General features: G+C 46.5%; 6 protein-coding genes across 6 annotated transcripts; all 6 read left to right on the top strand.

Moving 5' to 3' along the window:
* Positions 1–677: 677 nt before the first annotated feature.
* On the top strand, positions 678–7,121 carry JR316_0013153 (1,3-beta-D-glucan synthase; the record flags this gene model as incomplete). The annotated part of the gene is made up of 13 exons (XM_047898765.1): positions 678–897; positions 960–1,231; positions 1,370–1,987; positions 2,042–3,031; positions 3,084–3,398; positions 3,688–5,068; positions 5,140–5,319; positions 5,383–5,764; positions 5,842–6,307; positions 6,394–6,724; positions 6,777–6,850; positions 6,925–6,988; positions 7,066–7,121. The coding sequence occupies 13 exons, from the start codon at positions 678–680 to the stop codon at positions 7,119–7,121; spliced, it is 5,349 nt and encodes a 1,782-aa protein (XP_047742313.1).
* Positions 7,122–8,104: 983 nt separating this feature from the next.
* JR316_0013152 (Pathogenesis-related thaumatin-like protein 3.5) lies at positions 8,105–9,907 on the top strand (the record flags this gene model as incomplete). The annotated part of the gene is made up of 12 exons (XM_047898764.1): positions 8,105–8,131; positions 8,550–8,636; positions 8,696–8,724; positions 8,786–8,792; positions 8,850–8,899; positions 8,955–9,024; positions 9,085–9,183; positions 9,238–9,304; positions 9,360–9,452; positions 9,509–9,598; positions 9,653–9,712; positions 9,771–9,907. The coding sequence occupies 12 exons, from the start codon at positions 8,105–8,107 to the stop codon at positions 9,905–9,907; spliced, it is 816 nt and encodes a 271-aa protein (XP_047742312.1).
* Positions 9,908–11,739: 1,832 nt separating this feature from the next.
* JR316_0013151 (Thaumatin-like protein 1) lies at positions 11,740–13,182 on the top strand (the record flags this gene model as incomplete). The annotated part of the gene is made up of 13 exons (XM_047898763.1): positions 11,740–11,805; positions 11,861–11,889; positions 11,945–11,951; positions 12,008–12,057; positions 12,112–12,181; positions 12,234–12,332; positions 12,385–12,451; positions 12,502–12,535; positions 12,594–12,652; positions 12,725–12,814; positions 12,874–12,933; positions 12,995–13,018; positions 13,070–13,182. The coding sequence occupies 13 exons, from the start codon at positions 11,740–11,742 to the stop codon at positions 13,180–13,182; spliced, it is 768 nt and encodes a 255-aa protein (XP_047742311.1).
* A 524-nt stretch (positions 13,183–13,706) lies between these two features.
* Positions 13,707–16,101, top strand: JR316_0013150 (uncharacterized protein; the record flags this gene model as incomplete). The annotated part of the gene is made up of 11 exons (XM_047898762.1): positions 13,707–13,916; positions 13,968–14,162; positions 14,214–14,293; positions 14,343–14,419; positions 14,477–14,592; positions 14,646–14,713; positions 14,766–14,890; positions 14,944–15,311; positions 15,366–15,638; positions 15,699–15,901; positions 15,963–16,101. 11 exons carry the CDS (start codon positions 13,707–13,709, stop codon positions 16,099–16,101), a joined length of 1,854 nt encoding a protein of 617 aa, XP_047742310.1.
* Positions 16,102–18,719: 2,618 nt separating this feature from the next.
* Positions 18,720–21,514, top strand: JR316_0013149 (uncharacterized protein; the record flags this gene model as incomplete). The annotated part of the gene is made up of 6 exons (XM_047898761.1): positions 18,720–18,926; positions 18,983–19,284; positions 19,341–19,404; positions 19,468–19,537; positions 19,593–20,275; positions 20,336–21,514. The coding sequence occupies 6 exons, from the start codon at positions 18,720–18,722 to the stop codon at positions 21,512–21,514; spliced, it is 2,505 nt and encodes an 834-aa protein (XP_047742309.1).
* Positions 21,515–22,337: 823 nt separating this feature from the next.
* Positions 22,338–23,510, top strand: JR316_0013148 (Superoxide dismutase [Mn], mitochondrial; the record flags this gene model as incomplete). Its single annotated transcript, XM_047898760.1, has 7 exons — positions 22,338–22,442; positions 22,590–22,752; positions 22,821–23,002; positions 23,076–23,139; positions 23,193–23,230; positions 23,292–23,306; positions 23,436–23,510. 7 exons carry the CDS (start codon positions 22,338–22,340, stop codon positions 23,508–23,510), a joined length of 642 nt encoding a protein of 213 aa, XP_047742308.1.
* Between the last annotated feature and the right edge of the window lie 2,296 nt (positions 23,511–25,806).

Genomic DNA, 25,806 nt, shown 5'->3' with positions numbered 1-25,806 from the left:
ACAAATGACCGACAAAAGAGTGGGTGTGCAGATATTAAATGTTGAAGGAGGCTTTTGGGTTTAGTTTTTGAAGCTCGATCGCTACTGAACTAGAGAAAGGTCGCATGACCGCCCTAGAACATGGTGTCAGTGATAGCATATCTGCCAAGGCAGACGTATGTCGTGCGCATGTCAGTCTCCCCGCTGGAGAGTATGTAAGTTTGGCTCGCCGAAGGATACGGATGGATGGGTGAAGTGCAGTTTGAGATTGAATGAAGGTGGCATACAATGACCTTGTGTTTCGTTTGAAAGTCATAACATGTTAGGGGCGCGGCGCTGATTATCACCGCCATCTCCGCGCATTTACAGCATTGAGGCGATCTGTACGTACTGAAGAACGAGGATGACTATAGGGCGGGGGGAGGTCGGGGCAGCGCAACTCTGCTGGCAGTGAGGACTATTAATAGGACGCAGTGGGCGGAGAGGCGAGGCCGCAGTGATTGTGAGTGTGATACACCGCGTCTGTTCGAGCCGCTTGGCGATGGGCAAACGAACAGCCGCAGAAAAGGAGAAGAGCCGGGATTTGCCGGTGTCGGGGGTTGAATGTGGTGGGCTGAGGTTTACTCGTGTTTCGTCATTTCGCTGTCTACCACACCCACACCCTCCCAACTCACTGTCCCTCCCGTCCCCCGCAGCAGATGCCTGCTCGTCCAGGGCCTACTAGTCAGGAGGGATATCCCTCCTCCTCGCCCTCTCTAGACGCTCATTCACAGGACCCCTTCAATTCTCAGCGACGCTATTACGATAATGACTCGGACCATGTTGAGTTTGGCGGCAGGCGCGATTATCGGGAGACATACAACTCAGACACCAGCAATCCCGCGGTCAATGACTACGAGCATGGAAACTACGACTATCGTGCGCGGTCCCTCTTTTTCTCTATCTTTTTTATTGCTTATATCCTTTTTCCGCTCCATCAGCCCTCCCCGACACAGATTCAGACCCTGATGTCTATGGTCAGCGGCCGGCCCCTTCCTCAGAGTCCCTCGGCCCCCCTCCAGGCAGTCGCATGGGCTATCCCGATTCTTCAACACCAACCTTCATGGAGTACGGTGGACCGGCCGGCTCGCGGGAGGCTTATCCCGCGTGGAGCGCAGAGCGCCAGATCCCTCTCTCAAAGGAGGAAATAGAGGACATTTTTCTTGATCTCACACAAAAGTTCGGTTTTCAGAGGGATTCGATGAGGAATATGGTACGTCCAATTTACCCCCTCCCTGTGTTGGTTGAACGCTGCCAAGCCTTTTGTGCTTGGCTACTTCCTCTGAGTCTCCCATCATCACTCCTTTTGTCTCGCGACATGGACACAACTCATCTCTTTTCCATGCTCTAGTTCGATTTTTTGATGCAGCTGCTCGATAGCAGAGCATCCAGAATGTCTCCAAATCAGGCCCTGCTCACCCTCCACGCCGACTATATTGGCGGTCACAATGCCAACTATCGGAAGTGGTATTTCGCCGCTCAACTCGACCTCGATGATGCCATTGGCCAAACCCAGAATCCCGGCCTCAATCGCCTCAAGTCAAAGCGGGGCGGCAAGCGTCAGCCTCACGAAAAGTCTCTCAACACGGCATTGGATCGCTGGCGGGAGGCAATGAACAGCATGAGCCAATATGATCGACTGCGGCAGATTGCTCTCTACCTACTTTGTTGGGGTGAAGCCGCCCAAGTCCGGTTCTGTCCCGAAGCCCTGTGTTTCATCTTCAAATGTGCAGACGATTATTACCGATCACCCGAATGCCAGAATCGCGTTGAGCCAGTACCCGAGGGTCTGTATCTCCGAGCGGTCACGAAGCCTTTGTACAGATTCATTCGTGATCAGGGTTATGAGGTCGTAGATGGAAAGTTTGTGCGGAGAGAACGAGACCACCAGGATATCATTGGGTATGACGATGTGAATCAACTGTTTTGGTACCCAGAAGGCATTGCGAGAATAGTCCTCAACGACAAGGTACGTGTCTAACAAGGGCCGCAGGACGATACTACATCTCATCCCTCTTTCTAGACACGACTCGTCGACCTACCTCCTGCCCAACGGTTCATGAAGTTCGACCGGATAGACTGGAACCGCGCCTTCTTCAAGACATACTCAGAAAAACGCTCTATAGGCCATCTCCTTGTCAACTTCAACCGCATCTGGGTCATCCACATAGCTATGTTCTACTTCTACACTTCGTTCAATTCACCGAATGTATATCGCGTAGAGGGGCGCTCGTCGCCTGCCATGACGTGGTCCGCTGTCGCCTTGGGAGGTGCCGTTGCCACCATCATCATGATTCTTGCCACCATCGCCGAATTCTCGTACATCCCCACGACCTGGAACAACACATCACATCTTACTCGACGTCTCATTTTCTTATTCATCACGCTAGGTCTTACTTCCGGTCCCACGGTTTACATTGCCATTGTAGAGCATAACGGCACTGGCGGGCAGCTGGCGCTTATTTTGGGCATCGTTCAGTTCTTCATTTCGGTCATTGCGACGGTGCTGTTTGCGATCATGCCGTCTGGCAGGATGTTCGGCGACAGGGTTGCGGGCAAATCAAGAAAGTACCTTGCGAGCCAGACGTTTACAGCGAGTTACCCGCAATTGGGCAAGCAAAACCGCATCGGCTCGATATTTTTGTGGATATTGGTGTTCGGGTGCAAGTTTGTGGAATCCTACTTTTTCTTGAGCACATCTTTTGGCAAACCGATCCAGGTGATGGTGGGCATGAAGGTTCAAGGGTGCTCGGACAAGTTGTTTGGCAATTCGCTGTGCACTAATCAGGCAGCGTTCACGTTGACGATTATGTATATCATGGATCTGGCTTTGTTCTTCTTGGACACGTTTTTGTGGTATATCATTTGGAATACGGTGTACAGTATCGCGCGCTCGTTTACGCTCGGACTTTCGATCTGGACTCCCTGGAAGGATATCTATACCAGACTACCCAAGCGGATATATGCAAAGCTTTTGGCTACTCAGGATATGGAGGTCAAGTACAAACCCAAGGTGCGTCTTTTTTATGTACCTAATTCTCATTATTGACTCTATGGTTCTGCAGGTTCTCGTCTCGCAAATTTGGAATGCAATCATCATTTCCATGTACCGCGAACATCTGCTCTCTATCGACCATGTGCAAAAGCTGCTTTATCACCAAGTTGACACTGGCGCGGGCGGACGGCGGTCGTTGCGTGCGCCGCCATTCTTCACGGCACAAAACGACAAGGGCTTCAAGGGCGAGTTTTTCCCGGCTGGGAGCGAAGCGGAGAGACGAATCTCGTTCTTTGCGCAGAGTCTGACGACGAACATTCCGCCGCCTCTGCCGGTTGATGCGATGCCTACGTTTACGGTCTTGACGCCCCATTACAGTGAAAAGGTGTGTGTCTGTGAGATTCTTTTGTGCTGCGTCTTCTTTTTTTGCTGTTTTTGGTTGCTTGTTGGTTGGTTGCGTTGTGTGGATTTGTGGTGAAACATGCCTGTGTTTCTCCGAGATGCGTCGGTAATGGGGATGACATACTTGCCCATTAGCAATCGTCGTGTTTGTCGGTGACGACGACGGTTGTTTGATTGTTGAACCTTTTTTTTCGGTGCCTGTATTTGATAATAGCTGTGATGTCATCGGTTGATTGTTGGTACTCACGGTGGTCTCTTTTTTCGTTTTGCAGACTTTGCTCTCGCTGCGTGAGATCATTCGCGAAGAGGATCAGAACACCCGCGTTACGCTTCTCGAGTACCTGAAGCAGTTGCACCCGATCGAATGGGAGAATTTTGTCAAGGATACCAAGATCCTCGCGGAGGAGTCGGCGATGTTCAATGGCGTCAACCCCTTTGCGAACGACGAAAAGGGCCAGTCTAAGGTCGATGATTTGCCGTTCTACTTTATCGGATTCAAGAGCGCCGCCCCTGAATTCACACTGCGCACGCGTATCTGGGCTTCGCTCCGCGCGCAGACTTTGTACAGGACGGTCTCTGGCATGATGAACTACTCCAAGGCGATCAAGCTGCTCTACCGCGTGGAGAACCCCGAGGTCGTACAGCAGTTCGGCGGTAACACGGATAAGCTTGAGCGAGAGCTTGAGAGGATGGCAAGGCGCAAGTTCAAGTTTGTCGTGTCGATGCAGCGGTTCTCCAAGTTCAACAAGGAGGAGCATGAGAATGCCGAGTTTTTGTTGCGCGCGTATCCTGATTTACAGATTGCGTATTTGGAGGAGGAGCCGCCGCGCAGGGAAGGTGGCGACCCGCGGATTTTCTCGTCGTTGATTGATGGACATAGCGAGTTTGTGCCTGAGACGGGGAGGAGGCGGCCTAAATTCCGTATCGAGCTGCCTGGGAACCCTATCCTCGGAGACGGAAAGTCGGACAACCAGAACCACGCGATCATCTTTTATAGGGGCGAATATTTGCAGCTCATCGATGCGAACCAGGATAATTACCTCGAGGAGTGTCTTAAGATCAGGAATGTGTTGGCTGAGTTTGACGAGTATGCGGTGTCGAACCAGAGCCCGTACGGTCAATGGAACCACAAGGACTTCAAGAAGCCTCCCGTTGCAATTGTTGGTGCGCGCGAATACATTTTCTCGGAGAATATTGGTATACTGGGAGATCTGGCTGCTGGTAAAGAGCAGACGTTTGGAACGCTCTCTGCGCGGTCTATGGCGTGGATCGGCGGGAAGTTGCATTACGGTCACCCGGATTTCTTGAACGCGCTGTACATGACGACGCGGGGCGGAGTGTCCAAGGCGCAAAAGGGATTGCATCTCAACGAGGATATCTACGCGGGCATGAACGCGTTCGGGCGTGGTGGTGTGATCAAGCATACGGAGTACTACCAGTGCGGTAAAGGTCGTGATTTGGGCTTTGGTACGATTTTGAACTTCCAGACGAAGATTGGGACGGGTATGGGAGAACAGTTTTTGAGTCGGGAGTACTATTATTTGGGCACACAGTTGCCTATTGATAGGTTCTTGACGTTTTATTATGGCCATCCTGGATTCCAGATCAACAATATGCTGGTTATTCTGTCGTTGCAGCTGTTCATTGTGACGAGTGAGTGGTTTTTTTCTTTTCACTTTTTGAGGTTGTGTAGTTGCTGATCTGTTGTTTGTGTGTGATTTTAGTGGTGTTCATTGGAACGTTGAACTCGAACCTGCAGATTTGCAAGTATACTGCGGCTGGACAGTTCTTGGGTGGACAGGCTGGCTGTTACAACCTTGACCCTGTGTTCTCTTGGATCCACCGATGCATCATCAGTATCTTCTTGGTGTTCATGATTGCCTTCTTGCCACTTTTCCTCCAAGGTTCGTTAATATAGCTTAAAATCTACTCGGGTAATGTTGACTTATGTCCGCTGTCCACCACAGAACTTGTCGAGCGTGGAACGTGGAAAGCCATTTTCCGTTTATGCAAACAATTTTCATCACTCTCACCCGTCTTCGAGGTGTTTGCAACCCAGATCTACACGCATTCCATTCTTAGCAATCTGACATTTGGTGGTGCTCGATACATTGCTACCGGCCGTGGGTTCGCGACGACGAGAATCTACTTCAACATTTTGTTCTCGCGCTTTGCTGGGCCAAGCATATACCTGGGCATGAGGACCTTGATCATGCTGTTGTATGTGACGTTGACGCTGTGGACGCCATACCTCATTTATTTCTGGTTTACGGTCATGTCGCTGTGCATCGCGCCGTTCTGGTTCAACCCTCATCAGTTTGTGTTCTCGGATTTCATCATCGACTACCGGTATGTTGTGTTCTTTTTAAGAGTGTAAATGAACCTCGTGGTTACTGATGACGTATGTTTTTATTATTATTTTACAGTGAATTTTTGAGATGGATGATGCGCGGTAACTCACGCTCACACAACAATTCGTGGATTGGATACTGCCGCCTGTCGCGAACCATGATCACCGGTTACAAGAAAAAGAAGTTGGGCCACCCATCCGAAAAGCTATCAGGCGACGTCCCCCGTGCCAGCTGGCGAGCGGTCATCTTTTCAGAGATCATATTCCCGATCGTCATGGCCGTCCTGTTTGTGATCGCGTACATGTTCGTCAAGTCGTTCCCGGATGCCAATGGCAAGTTCCCCCCAAGCCCGCTGATTCGCATCGCGGTCATCTCGCTCGGTCCCATCGTCTGGAATGCTGCTGTCCTGTTGGTGTTATTCCTGGTCTCGCTCTTCCTAGGCCCCATGCTCGACCCCATGTTCTCAAAATTCGGCTCCGTGATTGCGTTCATTGCCCATGTTTTGGGTGTTGTCGGCATGCTCGGCTTCTTTGAGTTTTTGGTGCGTTGCATTTTCAAATTCGTTTAATGATCTTCTCTGAACAATCTTATTTCTCTCTTTTTTTCTTCTTCTTTTCAATTCAACAGTGGTTCCTCGAGTCGTGGGATGCCAGCCATGCTGTCCTTGGCCTTATCTGTGTGATAGCTATCCAACGAGCTGTGCACAAGATTCTCATCTCAGTCTTCCTGTCCCGTGAATTCAAACACGACGAAACGAATCGTGCGTGGTGGACGGGTAGATGGTACGGCCGTGGATTGGGCTCGCATGTGATGTCCCAGCCCGCCCGAGAGTTTATCGTAAAGATCATTGAACTGTCGTTGTGGAGCTCGGATCTTCTTCTTGGACACATGCTCTTGTTTTTGTTGACGCCTCCCATTCTGATACCCTATTTTGACCGTCTACATGCTACCCTACTTTGTGAGTGTCGTTTTTTTGAAGGGGATGTTGTTGGCTGACTTGCCACGTACAGTCTGGCTACGGCCCTCGAAACAAATCCGTGCTCCTCTGTATTCCATCAAGCAGAAGCGTCAACGACGCTGGATTGTGAGTATATTTTACTCAGCTGATATTACAGCGGAAAACTCGGAAGCTGTTCAGATGTTAACTTTACTGCGCAGATCATAAAATATGGAATTGTCTATGTCCTCGTACTCGCCATCTTTGTTGTTCTCATCGCCTTACGTAAGCATGCGGTGGCTTTTGCATCGTCGTTTTGCAATTTGTTTCGTTGCTGACCCGGTTTACTCTGCACTTTTTAGCCGCGACTCTCCGCAATTCCCTAAAATTCAACTGCAGCCTCTGTAACAGCCTGTAAATGGACTCTTGGACCCTCTAATCTTTTTTACGACCAACCTTCATCAACACACATCAATCCAACTTCATAGATCAATCACTGCACCTGAAGCTCATCAACTCTTTCTATCAATACGCCTTTTAATTATTCTTTGAGGTTGCAGCGATTTCTCATGGACCTTTCTCAATATTTTTCTTCGTGCTCCTCCACCCGCCGTTGCCCCTCTCTCTTACACGTTTATATATATACATCACTCGGTAGCTCCGCTTTTTCTACATCCTCCATTCCCCCCCACGGCGGCTATCGTTGGATTTTTCTCATTTCTTTTTTTGGCCACTTCTTTTCTACTCAGCGCAAGGACAATTTTTTAGTGTAACGCCTACCATACATACAAGACAATATGACCCTCCGAAAAAAATCTTGTCAAGTCTCCTCACGAGCCATCTAATGATCTCTGTTCTTTTTTATACCATGTAATGACCAGATGATTTTTTTTATTTGGAAACGCGTATATTTTGTTATTTTTTAGGCGGTGCAGTGTCGTGGCCATCCGGGTTCGATGTTGCAAAAGTGTGCGCGTGATTAGTTTGGGATTCTTTTTCGTGTGGACCGCGGGGATCACGGCTCTCTTTACTTGGGTTCGTTTTCCGTTTGCTGTTATTTCCGCTGCTGTTTTCGTTCAAATCTTCTTATTTACATTGCAGAGATTTCAAGGGCTATGATATCCGGCAAGAAACTTATCCATTAGCGTGCCAAAAAAACTTCTTTTTTATTTCCATCACGTTTGCAATTTTTTGTTCGGCTTGCTATCCTTGCCTTTCCAGCCGCATTTGTTCCCATGCTACGATCAAGAGAAGGAGATATTTCCTTCAAGACCTTGTGGATGCTGTTGTACGAGCGCAGCAATTCACGGACGTTGCTCGTTTCGGCGTTAACATGTGAGTACCTTTGGTTGAGTTTTAGTCGTAACTAAGGTTTCACTGTGCGAGCTTTCGCCCTTGCCAATGCGGCTTGTGGAGCTCTTTACTCCTGTGAGTTTCTTTATCTTTTAGAGCAGTGTTGACACCTACTACTTTACTAGTGTTACTTTTTTTTGGGTTTTCTGTTCTAGATTGTTGATATCGTGGTCCGAATCATCTTTTATCAGCTGTATGGTCCATTTAGTCACACCCGTCTCATATGATTTTGTGATGAAGGAAGAAGATAGGAATGAATGTCGAGTAGTAAAGTGACAGGTAAGTTTTTCCGTGCGTGAATGACGAAGGAACTTTGAACGCTGACCTCGTTCGCTGCCAGCTCTCGCGCTATTTTCAATGTCAAGATTTCCTTATATCCTCTAGTTCTGTCATCTGAGGTGTATGCAGAATCGTATAAAAAGACGGAGAAATGTAGTTTGTTAGTTGTGTGTCTCCAGCACTTTCAACTCCAGCCCATCTTTTTCTTGCATAGAACGACGCGTCAATTGTTACCATGAAGAGCTTTTACCTTGTCGGAGCTTCGGCCCTTATTTCGTCGGCTGCTGCTCGAACATTCACCGTTCGTAGTCTTTTGGTGTGCTTGAAAGATGCGTCTGACTGTTGCTCGATCGGGTACAGGTCTTCAATGCTTGCCCTTTCACTATCTGGTAGGCTACCAATGTCCTATTGTAGAGGAATACATCTGATAAATTTCTCTGCTATCTACAGGCCTGCGGTAAATTTGTTTTTACTATCATTGCAGTTTAATATCATGTTCTGATGATTGATTAAGATGTTCACCGATTTGAACGTTGCACCGAACGTCCCAAACTTCCAAACTGGGTATGACTTCGAAATGACATAGTAGATGTTTTACTCACATCATAATTCTCTCTAGATGGGAAGCACCCTCTTTCACTAAAGTATCTTTTACTGTTCCGAATAACTGGAAGGCTGGTCGTATCTGGGTAAGTCTATTTGCCTGATGCGAGATCTCAGCCAACACCTAACCATTTGTTCGATGATAGGCCCGCCGCGATTGTAACTTTGCAACCAATCCCGGTCCCAATTCGTGCTTGGATGGCGGCTGCAATGGTGGCTTGCAATGCGATCCTCACACCGGCACCGTAGGCGTATTTCCATCAAATACATATAAGCTGTTTGGCTAATATTTGGTCCAGGGTGTCCCGCCTGCCACTGTAGCAGAGTGGACTCTCGAGGGAGACGGGAACCGTGACTTCTACGATAGTGAGAACCCATTTTATCCATGCTTCAAATCATATACTGAACACGTTTCTTGCAGTCTCTCTCGTTGACGGGTACAATCTCCCCGCAAGGATCACCAACAACGTGGGATGCCCCGTTGCTGACTGCCCAGTTGACCTCGGTCCGAATTGTGCGTTATCGGCCACGGTAATAGCCCCGATTATCTGACACTCATTATGTTTGTAGGTCCTTCCCAGCTTAAGGGACCATTCGACTCTACTGGCTTCCCTGTAGGATGCAAGAGTGCTTGTGTCGCTAACTTGGATGGCAACCCAAGTAAGCATCGTATCATTCAAATACCTAACTCAAAGGCTAATCCATTTCCAATAGCCAACTCAGCCAACTGCTGCTCTGGCTCACATAATACCCCCGCGACTTGTCCTCCCTCAGGTAAGTATTGATCCATTCCTTTTTGGGCAATTGTCTGATGATTTGGATGAAATTTCAGGTGTCCAATTCTACAGCTATTTCAAACAAAACTGCCCCAACTCTTACGCATACGCCTTCGACGAATCAAGCGGTACTGCGCTCTGGACGTGCGACTCCGGTCTGAACGCCGACTATACTCTGACCTTCTGCCCTTGATCATCGTTACTTCCATTTTCGCTCATTCGGGGAAACCTGTCTTTCGTCGTTATTTATCGCCAGCGTAGGCGTTCAAATATAGCTATTCTCGAGATTTATACCACCAGAATAAAAATGAACACGTTGCTTTCGACCATACATTGTATCCAGTACTGTCATGTGGACCGACATATGAGCTAACCATACTATTTATAGCCTGGGTGCAGATTACCAAGCCTGGCGGTCTCCAGCTCGAACATCTAGTTATGCTAATATCCGTTTAACGAGTAAGGCTTAGTGTATAGAAAGAAGCTCCGAACGGAATGGACAATGGATAGTACCCTATGCTCCAAGATCACACTAACGCTTTCCAGTACAATTTCCATCTGTTTGCCGCTTCGTCGCACTCAAATCCTTTGTAGAGTCTTGATAGATATGGATATCGCGTATCGATGCTGTCTCTGCGATAAGAAAATCATATCACTCCCGGTTGATTTAAAACATGTACAAACGTGGTATTGCATCAGTTTTACTCGAAAGGCGTCCAACTCCTGCGTATATGCTGGTGAATTGTAGGTGCGCGACGAGACCAAAAGAACTGATGGATTGCTACATAGTAGTCTAATTTGACTGATATGACAACAAGTGATGAGAATTTTAAGTTTTGACTCGTATCAAGTTCGCGCATTATCGAAGCATAGTGTATAACTAACCTATGGGGATATGATACCCCGACTCAATTATCTATACATCACGAGCTAGAAAGCCCAAGCACGGGGTCAAACTATGGATTTGTATGGCGTATGGTAGTCTCTGAATTTGGGCATTCACGCGCAGTGTACTAGCATAATATCAGCTGCCTTGAAGTGACGATGAAAAGCGAGGGTCCGGTGTGGCTCATAATAATGGAAGTTTCCATCCAAGAAGATCAGCAGAGGGTTTTCTCCACCACGACCGGATGACGGCGGTTGATTGGAAAGCATTGCTTACAAGTTTTGAGACACTATACATTTCTAGGGCAGTTCAATCAATTAATCAGAGGGATTTGAGTTATTCCTGGAGCAAACACGAGACACGAGGCATTGGACCGGCTCTTCATTGCTCTCACCGTGACTGTCCAAAAAGGGGTGTGATGAGTCCAACGGTCAAAATTTAATGTCTCCGTCGTATCAGATATTCTAACAGATCCATAGGATTTTGCATCGTTGAAGAGTTAGAGAAAATTTGTTTATCCCCTGGTTCGAATTTTGTGTCAGCGTAACAAAGTGTCGTCGGCGCTTATTTCATAAGCTAAAAATAAACAGCAATTATGACGACCGGTTTGAAGGGCAGAGTAATGCAGCAAGTGCGCACAGGCTACAGTAATATTTCATTGTATCTTCATGTAATTCGAAAAGACGGGTTTGTTTCGAACGTTTGCAGAATGCGTTAGGTTTGAAAAATGGTAGAACCGCAAAATGACTAGATATCTCCTTTTGATATCTTTGGATCGTCGGTGCTCGGGATGACAGTTGACGTAGATGGGTCCGAGAAAGTAGCAAGTCTACTGATGGCTCCAACTGCTCCTTCGGCGCTATGTAGCGTGCACCATGTGCAGCACTGTCTTTACCGTTACAAGTAATTGACTGACTGACATATGCTCGACTCGACAAGCTTGTCATATCACGAGAACTGCCGCGTGGGTAAAGACAGCGGATGAAGTTGGTCTCATGGTGTCCTAAGATGTGGAACTACCTGTGCAGTAATGTCTTGATTTGTTCTATCGATGTGTCGGCCTTCTATAAAGGAGGCAAGCAAACTGCGAGATTCAGTAAGGAAAACGTACTCTTCTTCCACACACTAATCTCTCAGACATGAAGGCGACATTCATATCCACTGCTTTAACCTTTGCAATTGGGGCATCTGCTCGCACCTTCACTGTTTGTTGTATTTCTGGGATTAAAGAAGCCTAATCTAATTTAAACGATCATGTAGGTCTACAACGCATGCCCGTTCACAATTTGGTAAGATATCAGACACTCTATTTTTGATATATATTGAAATTTCATCTTTATATAGGCCGGCAGTTCGTACTATACCTCGTTCAGAAACATTTCGCCATTTAATCATATTATTTGTTAGATTTTTACCGACCTGAACGTCGCGCCGAATGTTCCTTCGTACACAACAGGGTATGCTTCACATATTTCCTCAAAGAAAATCGCTCACAGAAATACTTACCATAGATGGGAGGCGAAACCTTACACCAAAGTGTCATTCACGGTACCTGACAATTGGAAGGCGGGTCGTATCTGGGTATGTATGCATAGTATTCCTGATTGTCCACAAAGTCTAATTAGTAACCCAGGGAAGACGTAACTGCGATTTCAGCAAAAACCCGGGACCAAACTCGTGCATAACAGGAGGCTGTAATGGAGGTCTCCAATGCAATTCTCGCACCGGAACTGTAAGACGATACCCCGTTTAAGTTATACTTCAATTTGCTAATGCTTGGGTAGGGTGTTCCTCCTGCAACTGTTGCAGAATGGACTTTGGAAGGCGCCGAGAACAAGGACTATTACGACGGTAAGCATTCGAAATGCGAGAAGAGACTAGTCAATAATAAGTTTTTTCAGTCTCTCTGGTTGACGGTTATAATCTTCCAATGAGGTAAGCATGGCGAATCTAGCTTTCTGACTGAAAGTGGCAACTGACTCACTGACTTTAGGATTACTAACAATAAAGGATGCCCAGTGGCTGACTGCCCGGTCGACTTAGGTCCGAACTGTAAGCTCATAGATTTGACCTATTTAAGAATCGAAATGGACGTGCTGAACTGTCGTGGAAATTTTCTCTTAGGCCCCGCTGCATTGAAAGGACCGTACGACGCTTCCGGATTCCCAGTTGGCTGCAAGTCGGCTTGCTTTGCCAACCTTGATGGGAATCAAGGTGAGATTTGTGGATTACTAAACTCGATTTTCCGTTCTTATAATCTGCAATGATATCAGGAAACTCTGGTAATTGCTGTTCTGGAAGTCACAATACCCCTGAGACGTGCCCATCTTCAGGTAACGTTGATTCTTACGAAGCAATGATTTTATTATCTGACTTAGTCTTGGTGGGCAACAGGAGTTGCATACTACAGCTACTTCAGTAAGTTTTCGTCAACTTCCCCAGCTGGAATGGTATTTACCTTTTTGGCAGAGAAAAATTGTCCGAAAGCATATGCCTATGCTTACGATGAAGGTAGCGGCACAGCCCTCTGGACCTGCCCATCAAGCCTCAAGGCTGACTATACCCTCACTTTCTGCCCCTAAACTTATTGGGGATTGGAGATCCGAGTGGTATCGAATATTTTCCCCAAGTCACCATTTTGAATTTAATATCTTTGAACATGACTCAGTCAATATTTCAACGTGCTTATAGTATTGGCGATGTAAAAATTATTCCAATTTTGACTCCCAAGTCACTGTGTAGTCCGTCAGCTATGCGAACGAACCCTTTTTGTGACGCTTTAAAATGAATTTCAACGGGCACTTGATATACCGAGTTTACTATTCATTGAGAATAAATGGTACAATTATTTTTAATCAAGTCAACTCATCTCCTGGATTACCTTCCATCTGCATAGTCTTTAGTTAATTATGATGCCACAGAATGCTTGCCCCTAAACGCGTCAATTTATCTAATTTGTGACACGGTCACGTTTCTTCTTCTTCCATCAAAATACGCGACGTGACCTCTGAGTCAGCTTGAACTTGGTTGCCCCCGGGGTGCCCTACGCGTCTTTTCAACATTTAACACGTCGTACTTCGTCCAACAGGGCATACACCTCCCCACAATGGCTCGAGCCAAACGCAAATCCACAGCAAACACCACAGCTGCGACTGAGTCACCAGCGCCGGCTGAAGTGCCATCCGACAATGACAGCGACGTCCAACCTGTTAAGAAACGGCGAAAGACCACCAAACGCGCTCCTACAAACCGGAACAGGAAGCCAGATGACGGTCCACCCGCCCTGAACAACATGCCGCTTGACATATACTACGAGGTATGTTCTTTCCAAGGCAGCAACAGTATGTCGCCAACGTCATCTCAACAGATTTGCGCAACAATGGAACCTATGGATGTCTTGAATCTTTCCAGGACCTCAAGCTACATATACCACACTTTGATGGCAGACGGGTCTTCCGGAATCTGGAAGAATAGTCTCTCTCTCATGTCTGGCATCCCCGATCGTCCAAGCGATGTGACAGAAGCTGAATACGCTAGACTTTTGTTCGGCGCTGATTGCTATGTAAGCTTGCTTTGAGGCGCATTCTATCTGGTTTAACTCCTGAATCTATAGCATTGTCTCAAGAGACTAGTAAATCTACATACCTCATGGAGCGCGAGAGTTCGATTATGCACAACATGTATACACTCAGTGTATGTTGATCTCATTGTGCAAGGTCGAGTACTAACCCTCCCATTTTAGTTGTGCGCCGAAATGTTCTGCGCCACAACAATTGGAACCTTATGTACCCATATTTCATGTCAGCGAAAAGAAATCTAGTGAGTAACTCCACGCTTCTCGTTTTCTTCTTTCGCCGATTGGTGACATTTTGGTAGTGTCTAGCTATTACCTCAAGAGAACGATGACAACCTGGCAGAAGGAATATGATGCAGCCAATGATAAAAATGAATGGACCCAAAAGAAAATTAGTGAACGAAAGGCTATATCCGTGGTAAGTAACCCCCAAAATTCTGCATGACTGTGTGATTTATGCGTACCGTAAAGCATCAGAATCAATGCAGAGTATGGGCGACGTTGTGGGAAAAGGAACTAGTGGTTCGACGCAAACAAAAGTGGGTTCTCGTTGTAATTGTTTTCTAAGCCAGTTTGCTAATTTGCTTGTAGAATTGTCGCCCGTATTGAAGCCCTTGGATGGGGTACCAAACTTGCCAAAATTCGGAATGAGAGAGATCAACCACAGAATTTGACTAAGGTGGTTAAGATGTGTCAAAAAGAAGTAACTGAAAAAGGTGGGTGCTTAAGAGCCATCGTTATGCTTCTCCACCTCTGAATGGCGTGATAGATCTCTTGATGTTGGAACCGTACATAAACGAGCATATGACCAATGTTCAAAAGGCAAGGGTCGAGAGAGAACGCGAGTATCTTGCGAGGAAGACCGGGGACGTACTTGAGGACGTGATTAAAACGTGCGCCGCTGTCATCCCCCCTAACGCATTCGTCCCTTCGTTGGGTGATCTTGCTGCTCTGCCAATTGTGCAGGACATGTTCAAGGACTCTGCTACACGCACCCCCGACCCTAAATCCGAGCTGGAAGTTTTGCGCGAACAGTTCCCGGAAATTACTGTTCAACTGACACATGAAATGGAAGAGGTGCTTCGTGGGCTCGTTCGGTCTGCCTGTGGCGAAAGCTACGAATTCGACTCCAACACGGTACTTAACTTGGCGACGACCGTTTTCCGTTGCAAACTATGCGCCAATATACAGACTCCCACAAAATTCCTTTGGTATCCAAGGATCGCGGTTCATGAGCATTGCAAGACAAGATGCGACTTTGATGTATGCAATCGTTGGAACCACAATGAAGTGATCAGTTTTCAGAAGGAAGACATGCTCTTTCTATCAAAGATTCTCAGTCAATTTGGTTTCGACCCCGCTGTAACAACCATGGCAGATATGAATGCAGCGGATCCCATCCTCGAATGTGTGTCTTGCAATAACCAACACATTGGGCGCTGTACAATGAGATGGGACATGCTGGTACTTCATCATCCAATCACTAGAAAATTTATGCTCATTACTCACCCCTTTTATCATTAGGCTCAGCACAATGCCGAGAGCCATTCCGGGTCTGGATCTCTAACCCCAAATTTGATCTTACTGGAGGGGGAAGAGGCGGCAAAAGTTGCTCATAGACTCGACGAGAAATTTGCACGGCATCGAGCCTCCTCCTACGCTGTATTCTGTGCCCATTGCAAGCAACGGGGTAATACTGCAATTATTGAAAAACATGTTCGATCAGCGTGAGTGGAATGATCAGTCTCATTCAAAGAAATATATTCACCGTTTTCTTACATCATATAGACACAGTATACAAAACCCGACCGAGGCTGATATGATTGCTGATCTGGATTGGCATGTGCAATCAAGTCTTCACTGGCTGTGGCCCCCACGAGAAGAGGTGGACGAGGAGACGTCTCCATCACTAGTTCCACCTGTGTGAAAGAAGCCATCGCTCGAGTCCAAATGCCAAATGGACCGGCACTCAGATTTTTTTTTCAGCTCTGCAATCAATTTTTGACACTCGGTCTCGACCCAAGTGTCATCAGCATGTTATGTTGGGCAGGAAAGTTATTGTTTAGTTCTCTGTATTCTTGGACTATAACACCTGTCAGGTTTAGTATATATATGTGTGTGTACTTCAAGAAAGACTCTACATTGTTGAGCAGTTAATATTGTATCTACTTCTATATTCAAATTTTTGAAGCCGACTAGTCTCCACCTTTCTCTCGATCTATCACGGATGACACTTTACTATCTATACTTACTTGTAGAGGGAAAATCTAGCTGTCTGACTCCGGCGAAAAGAGTTTCCGGAGATAACGGGAACTCACTTTCGTGCTGCTTCATGAGAAGGCAAAGAAGCTCTTGTGTGATCCATCCTGTATGCACGGCCTTCGCCAATACCGAGGGGTAGTACACCGTTTTATAAAGTACATAGATCCATGGGGAGGCTCAGAAATCCGACCTTCGAATCGAGGAAATTAATTACCTGCTCACTCCGACAGACATCTCAAAGCATCATAAATTGGTATTGTAAGTCAATGGAGGATCGGAGAGTACGGAAATCAGGGTTATATCAGTGAAATAAATAAACATGAGTGTAACGATTCGAATCAAAGTACGATACAAGATTTCAAACCAGTCCTGGGCGCTGCGTCTCGTGGACTAATATCCAGATGCATACGACAGCTAGATGGACCTGAGTCATATGTTACTATCGAAAGTATGACAAAATTAGCGCCCACCTATTTCGGTACATGTGTCATTTTGAGACTTGAGCTTGAGCTTCACTGACCAAATAACGATCTAATCAGTTACCATTGTGCTGTGATCGCTGTAATCTTTTGATACTTTAGATGATAGTCTTCCGGGATCTGGCGAAGTAGAAACGAGGTAATATGGAAATGAGGAGGAATCGGTAAATTAACACAATCGGATTCCGATGGCAATGCACCGGCATTCAGGATATACGGCAATAGAGGCATCAAATCATGCTCAACCAGGCTGCCCGAGATAAAGGCGTAGTATACTCGGCGCATTAAGTACACAAATAGACCCTTCTCGGATGCCATTATATGTTCATATAGCGCATCCCCAGTTAGGGTCAAGAGCGAGTGTAGAACGCGCTAAGTGCGCCATCCTTTTGGCGCTGGCACAGTGAACGTATTAGGAGGTTTGACGAGCACGTAGCCATCTACAGAACTTGGGCTCGTACTGAGCCTCCACATGAATGTGCTACTTCCAGCTCCGACATTAGCGCCGACAACGCCGACCATCCGATCCATTGATTTGCATGGAGCAGATCGCAAAGGATTACCAACCTTGAAATCCCACAAGATTGGACAATAATTTTGATGAATGAAAAATAATAAGTCCCTGAGCATGAGGTACATGCAAACTGTTTTCAACGTGAAAGACACTGTACCTTTTGTTGTGTTCTAATTGAGAGTGTTTTACCCCAGGAGTACCATCAACACTCTACTGTAACTGGATAAGGACGGTCTTATGATTATTTATGCTTTTTTAGATTACCATGACAGGATTCAAGAATCAGCTGATGGAAATGATCCAAAGAAAGACATCGAGTGAACAGACGCAATAATTGGAGCGATAACCTGTAGAACCGCAGGCTATTTTTTGTTACTGAGACCTGCGAAGAACAAATTCCGACTTGGATGTGCCGCTTTCTATGCTTGGAAGCAGCCTCGTTTCATGCCAGGTACGCGCCGGTCTATACATGGGGGATCTTTACTGGCGTACTGAATGTATGGGGTGCTGTTCAGTGTAGATAGAAGGTGTAAGCAGATAAGGACCTTCCACTGAGGTCATAATAGTAGTTAGTTGGATGGCGATCTTGGTGGCGGAATGCTACTAGAATTTTCATTTTGTAGTGAGATGCCTTCGAATCTAAGGATGGTCCGCTCCTTGCCGAATTTGTGTGCCTGAGGCATATTGTATTTGTTTGAGACGGGAATGCACAACAACCGACTGGCTCACTGCCAAGATTGGCTGCGGCCTGCAAGTTGTTGCCAGCGGCCTGCCACTTGTTTTACCAGGACAAAAGTTAACCCAGTGTCTCTCAGACGACCGAACATTTTCAGCATGGCTACCGATTGCGTTACCATTTACCAATGGCCTCGAGAAATTATGTTTTTGGCCCTCGTCCGAGGATTCTAATATAGCATGAATCCGAATTGGAATCGCATTCGATCTGTCACTGGACAGCACGTTTATGTGGTGGCGGGAAACGTGTTTGTGCAGCATCAGACGCTATTCAGCACTGGTAATCCTCAAGGACAAGGTTCCCCATGTATAGGTCTGCGTTGAGATCTGATTCAAGGACTCATAGAGCCAAGGCCGGACCGAGAGCGTGCAACCGACCGCTGTTAAGATTTCGTCATAACTCGATCGGGTACATTAACCTCGTTGCTCTGGCCCCGCCCCTGGCGGAGTAATTCATTTCATGACATATATCTATCCGTCATTTTCAAGAGGTTTCAAAATTCTCTTCCCAGAAGAATCCTAATTTTGGACTACTTATTCCCTGCCCTCACCATCATGGTCTCGTTATCCATGTCTGTCCAGACCTCCTTGTCTCCGGTGTCGAGCCTACACAAGTTGCTCAAGTCAAACTTGTCAATCCCACCCCCACCCGCGTCCTCACTGCCTACACATAGATCACCAGTTGAGCGTTTGCCAGCGTTCATCATCCAGGATATTGCGCGTCAATCTGATCTCAGAGATGTCCTGAGCCTCAGTTCATGTGTGAGTTCTTTCTCGTCTCGCCGGGCGATCATCTAACCCATCCTGCTGCTTGCTAGTCGCGTCGTTTGTCAAAAATCCTCGGCCCTGTCCTATACGCAAATGTCGAACTCAAGACAAACAAGCATTGCAAAACGGCGCTAATCGCTTTGGCCAAACGCCCAGACCTAACACAACATATTCGGCGGCTTGTTGTTCGTCCCAACTGCGTTGAATGGACAGACTCGGGAGATGAGATGGACGAGGATCTTCTGGCTACTCTTATTGCTCGTATGGCACCCCGCCTACAAGCGCTGGAGGCGTTTGAATGGGATGGGTTGGAGATGCCAGGCCCAGAGCTATGGGACAGTTTGAGGACGTCGTATGTGCCCATCGCCATCAATTAATTCATCACTCAATTTCAATCATTGCTAATAGCTGCCACAATCTAAAAAGAATTGGCACAACTATCGGAGAGAATTCCTTGGATAGCTCTAGCCCGGTTAGTTTGTTTCGGTCTGAACGAAATCGACGCTTCTTATGCTGTATTTTCTGAATCTTTCAGCTTTGGGATTTCGATGACCTCCGCCAATTTTCAATCAAAGCAAAATGCCAGTCCTTGGATTGGCTTGTGGGTGTGTTGAGCTTATGACATCGCTTATTCTTGAATTCATTCTAATGAACCATCAGATGGCCCCCCCAAGGTCGAAAAGCTTCCAAGGCGATTCTGGGCAATGATCTTGGAACGGAGTCCCAGACTTGAAGAACTGACCATTGGAGGTCCTGCTCCTTCACCTCGAATGTTCGATATCCGACATGTAACCTTGGGGCGCTGGACGCGTCTGAAGACCCTCGTCCTTGGCGACACATTGATGATCGCCTCTCACGCGGGTGAAGATCAGGCGCGAAAAGATCATGCGGCGTTTATGGCATTCTTCATAGCTCATCCAGGACTACGACATATTAGCTTACAGCACGCCGGTGGGAGCGCGTTTTTTCCTGGAGCCTTTGTACTTCCATCGTCTGCGTTGCCGAATGTGGATACATTCGGCGGACCATTGAAGTTTGTGAAGACTTTACCCTTTCCGCAGCGATTGCGCCATTTGAAACTCACATCATTGCACCATACTGCCTCGAGTTTTCCACCGACATTCGCGTTTCTCCAGGAATTACGATGGCTCGAATCACTCAGCATATGGATTGACTTGTCGTTCGGAAGCCATGGCTCTTTAATGTCTGGTGGGAGAACAAGTGGAGAAAGCCTTCGTGGTCACAAATTCGACGATCTTACCGTCCTGAATAACCTTGTCTACTGTAGGCCTGGATTAAGGCACCTAGAAGTCGCTTGTTTTTCACGACCGACTTTCAATATCGTCAGTTTTACTTTAATTTCGGGATGTGACACACGTTTGCTAATGATCTAACATTTCTAGCGGGACTTTTCGGCGATCGTCCAACGTTCACCGAGCCTTGAATCATTCGTTCTTACCAAAGTTCACAAGTCCAGTGATGAAGATATCACCAGGAGCGCAGCAAGGATTGCTAAAGAGAACCCTCACTTGACTAGCTTTACTCTAAGGACAACATACGATTCATGGCTATCCCCTGGTCTTGGAAGGGTGAAGCAACTAGGGATCTACGAAATCCTCGAATCGTTCGACATGCTTTCCGTTTCATCTGATGGAAGCGAGGATAAATATTACAACAGCGAGACCAAACTGGTATCGACACCGGAATCAGAAGCGCCCTTGGCCACAGCGCTTCTTGTTTGCGAATGGGGACAGAAGAAAAAGGCAGGAAAGGAACAGACTAAATACCTCGTACATCCTCTTTCAAGTCTGCTTCCGCTTAGCGCCAAAGACCGGCGATCATCTTCGTCTTCTCTGACCAGCTCATTCACTTCTCCATTATCTTCCCCGACTGGCAATTCCTTTCCGCCATCGAGTTGGCAAATGCAAGTGCAAAACATCGGACTTTCAATTGGCGGGAAGAGGCATTCGAGGTCACAGTCTGGTTCGATAAATCGTGGATCGGGCTCCGAATTGTCTCCCTCCAATTCGATCAAATCGCACTCTTCGTCGAATAGCCAGACATCGACGAAGGTACAAAATTGGCGACCCCGACGGGCTTCATGCTCTGCTGTGGTGGGAGCCACAGCGGGTGTCTGGGATTATGCCGTTGTTAACGGAGGACCAGCACATAGGATCAGGGGTGGTGGTGAGGCAGCAGGCGTCGCGTCATCACGGTCTTCATTTTGCTCTAGCCGATCTGGCGGCGGTCCCATATCTCTGCACGGACATGTATACACACATGCCTACGAACACGCACAGCCGAAGAGTCAACCTGTCTCACATAACGACATGCAAGTGACGTGGGCACAGTCTGTAAACGACAAGTCCCAGTACAAGCAGAATGAAAATGTCAATCACTCAAGCGGTCCGGGCACTGAGCTTTCAACGAGCAAAGGTCACTGTTCGAAACCCGAATCGGGCGCGAGACGCAATTCGATTTCAAAAGGGATTCTGCAGTGCAGGTGCTCCATTTTACGGAAAGTCAAAGGACTCAAAACTCACGGAAATGAACAGATCGACGAGGGGTATGTTCTAGTTTGATGATTTGACACCTTTGCTGTTTTTGCCGTTGGCATTCCTTCTTTTTCATACCATTTATCTTTCCTTTCGGATACCCCCCCCCTCCCCCTCCCCATGGCACAAACCTATTACCCGATATACATCATTTTCTATTCATCAACGACAAAGACGTATTGTTCTGTACTATTATTGTGGCAGGGCCTTCCTATTTGAATGCAGTACTTGCTGCATCTGTATTTTTATTCCAAATGTACACCAGCATATACCTCCGCATATTCATGTAATAATTAGCAATTAGTTATGCACATATCGTTCCTTTCATGCTAATGTGATATTCAACCTAAATATAACTTATTGTTAGACAGAATCGTAAGTAAACCTCAACGGCTTTGATTACTATAGTACTAGCTCCCTACATCGTCGTACTACTGGCCTGAGTGTCATGACGATCTTCCAAGTCAGGTGGAGTAAAGATTTTAGTACTGAGCTCACTGATGATACTATTGGACAAGTAGTATCTCAAAGATAGAACACAATTCTCAGCATAAACATAGCTCCTTTACTTATCAAGAACGACGGAGCGCCACTGGGAACTGGTGTATTATGCGTATTAGGAGTAACTAGGAGTAAACAAGGAGTAAAGGAAGCCTAACAGCCTGGCGCCGCGACTTGGCCGCGACCTGCGACGCGACGGGATCTATCCATAATCACGTGCTCAGCAGAAAATGACATAAGCTATGACGATGTTGAGGCCGGGTGTGTTCGCTCGGAGCAACCTCCCAACGACCGCGCGTTGGTAGTTTCGTTTCTCAAATTTGAACCACCATCTTTCTACTCCCGCAAAATGTTGTCTATTGCCAGATCTGCTTTAAGGCCATCACTTGCCAGGACTTTTGTCGCTGGAAAGGCATTCAAGCATACTCTTCCACCTTTGCCGTATGCATATGATGTGAGTCATTGTTGTTCGCGTTCTGCATCATTGGACTCCATCGACTTCCTTTACAAAGAGCCTGATAAAGGGGCTGAGATATCTAGGGGGTTAGATTCGCGCTCATTCTATGTGTGCTGACTTCCATCTTTTTGTACATGCTCGCAGGCTCTCGAACCCTATATCGCCGAAGAAATTATGACCTTGCACCATACTAAGCATCATCAGACCTATGTCAACGGTCTGAACGCGGCTGAGGAGGCATATGCTGCTACTGACTCCACCGCAAAACGCATCTCATTGCAGAATGCCTTGAAATTCAACGGTGGAGGTAAGTTGTTTACATCCGACCCGAGGCCGACTGTCCCAGAAATTAAGCTAGTTACCTTTTTGCTATAGGACACATCAACCACTCCCTGTTCTGGAAGAATCTTGCACCTACAAATCAGGGTGGAGGCAAGCTCGTTGCGGGTGGCCAGCTTGAGAAGGCTCTTATTAAGGACTTTGGCTCTGTGGAAGAGTTCAAGAAGGCCATGAACGCGAAAACAGCGGCGATTCAAGGCAGTGGATGGGGTTGGCTCGTGAGTTCTCGTTCTTTTAGGCTTGTGCAAGAATTGTACCGCAACTTCTTCTCTAACGCCGCTATCGTCCCAGGGATACGATTCGGCAACCAAGAAACTCGAGATCGTGACTACGGCTAACCAGGATCCCCTCTTGTGTGCGTATTGATCGAACCACATAAAAAGCAATCACTGATTATAATTCCTGTAGCTCATGTCCCAATTATTGGTATTGATATCTGGGAGCACGTTAGTACCTCTATGTTTATCATTGAATGACTATATTGACTATACTTTCATTTCATTACAGGCTTTCTACCTTCAGGTATCTGAAAATTTTTGTATGTACCTACAATTTTGCACTGACATACTCAATTCGAATAGTACAAAAACGTGAAGCCAGATGTAGGTATTTCTTTAACAATCGGCAATCACTTATTAATCTTCTTGATAGTATCTTAATGCCATCTGGAACGTCATCAACTTCGAAGAAGCCGAGAGACGCTTTGCAGAGGCCGCCTCGAATTAAATGCACGACCAGCTCTCCACCTCGCCTCCTGTCGGCTGGAAATATCACGCCCAAATACGGTTGATGAAAGCATACTCAATTTTTTTGGAACACGCAACTTACCGGTTCTGTATCTTTGAAACCTGTCTTCGCGTTCTGTTTCACATCAACATGCTCAGTGTTCTTCCTTTCTCTTCCCTATGGATCCTAACTCTAAGAAGTCAAAGACAGGCCGGAAAGACGTCATATCTTGCGTAAGACTGACCTATAGACTATCTGTGCTACATTGCGTGCATGGGTTAACCTCTACATTAGTCTCTTGTGCACAACTCCCCATGATCGTGACCGCAAATTCTCTTATTATGAGCTTCCTCTCCCGACGGCATCATATCTTATTCTTGTGAAGTTTAGACTCTTCGATGGGCATGCTTTCTTCTTGTCCGTCTGACTGAGCATGGTTTCTCTGTCATTATGACCGAAGTTTTTGGCTGATAAGCCACTTCTCTTCATCGTATTCAAGTGGCGTCCAAGTCTACTATTGTGATGAACCTATTCGGTTGCGGAACCACTGGCACCATACAGAGGCGTGTAGGATTGAACAGAAGGTGAAGTAATATCATGTAATCGGAACACCGCTTCTTTCGAATAAGGGACGAGTATACTGATACAGGTTTTGATAACATGGAAGGCATTACTCAGGGGGTCTGTCAAGAAACTCGGGCACAGTATTTTTGTTATCGACACACTCGTTACGTCCGCCGACAAAACTTTACGCTTGAAAAGCATCCCTCTTTACTTCACGGGTAAGAATGCCCCAAGCACCTAAAGACAGATTTTCCCTCACCTTAACGGTCTTCAGGTGGATACTCCATCCCTTGGACCCTTACCTATTCATGTTGACACTCTATCCAGTGTGATAGCTCTTTAACAACTGTACGTGAGCAGTGGTAACGACCAGACCGCGACCTTGCCGCGACAAATCTTTAAGCTTGCCGTCTCCAATAAAATCGTGAGTGAGTTCTATATATGTCCTGCGCATTGCCGTTAGGCATGCGAAATATATTAAATTGGGTGGGTCAGACTTTCCAAAAATGCAAACAAACTTGCTTTTTTCATGAACGGGTTCATAATGATCTAGTCCATACTTACGGTTTCTCCCTTGCTTGTGGCTCCGTGGACTTTCTTGGTACAAAAACTGAAGAGTTTTTTCTGATAATGAAATCAACCGGTATAGAACCTTCGTTACCCTTCGTAGCATGCTTGAAGGGCATTAGACTTTGGCGGGAAGATGTGAGAGCGTTTGCTTTATAACTTGTCATTTTTAGATATTGACTGTACAGGACATATAGCAGATCGTTCATGTTGGGTATGCTGGGCATCGCGGGTGCAACTACCACAAAAAATCCATACGGTGATGTTCGGATACCAGTATTTGGCAATGTTCTGTACGTATTTAGTTTCATATAACTTCAGACTATTTTACATGTAGTTTCTTTGACAGAGAACCACTGTAAGAATACACGAAGCCCGTTAAAAAAGGTCAGTGTTCGCTGAAGGGTTCTTATAGTTTCGCTTTATCGATGGATTTCTCTGGACTCATCCGTGTCAGTTGTTGGGTTGTATGATAACTTCCACGATTTCTAGAAGCGGGCTTGTGGTAGATATGCTAATAAAATGGTGCCAAGGTGAGTACAACCTCTCCACGGTTTCTTTCCCATTCTTTCAAGTACACTCCATCAGTTTCGCAGGTTACGCAGGCAGGGTGGGACTATTCGAGCAGTTCTGTACTTAATTTTCGTGTGATTTGGGCAAGACCGAAGTTCTGCACTACGACATGAGGACCCTTGGAGTAGACACTTGGCAGGTCTCCGCTGTTTCATCCGACATCATATCGCCGACCTGCTACTTTTTATATTTAAGACGCACTCGTGATGATATTCTAATCGTGTGCATCAGTTTCTGCGAGGTATATCGTTATGCTCACGAGGTCGAAAGGACTCCGAGATTGAATAGACAACGTTAGTCTGTACGTTACTCCGTGGATAACTCGTATACTGATCAGGGCATTGAACGAAAACTAGCAAGAGAATTTGAAGTCAAAATTGTTTTATCCTTTTTTATTTCGCGGCAGCCACTGGTACATAGCATCCAAAACGTGATAGAACGTTCTTATTATGCCGTGATGTCAAACAAACTCTAAGTGGCAAAGGGGTGACTCTTAATATGCATGATCGAAAGGAAGTGTCCTCAGACTGGCAATGAACTGGATAATCTTTTCCAGGGCTCTAAAAAGGAGAAGTATTGAGGGTATAACACG

The sequence above is a fragment of the Psilocybe cubensis genome, chromosome 13, assembly GCF_017499595.1.
Source record: "Psilocybe cubensis strain MGC-MH-2018 chromosome 13, whole genome shotgun sequence".
NCBI classification, from domain to species: domain Eukaryota; kingdom Fungi; phylum Basidiomycota; class Agaricomycetes; order Agaricales; family Agrocybaceae; genus Psilocybe; species Psilocybe cubensis.
The sequence above is the reverse complement of the archived record's forward strand: the minus strand, read 5'-3'. Positions and strand labels throughout refer to the sequence as shown.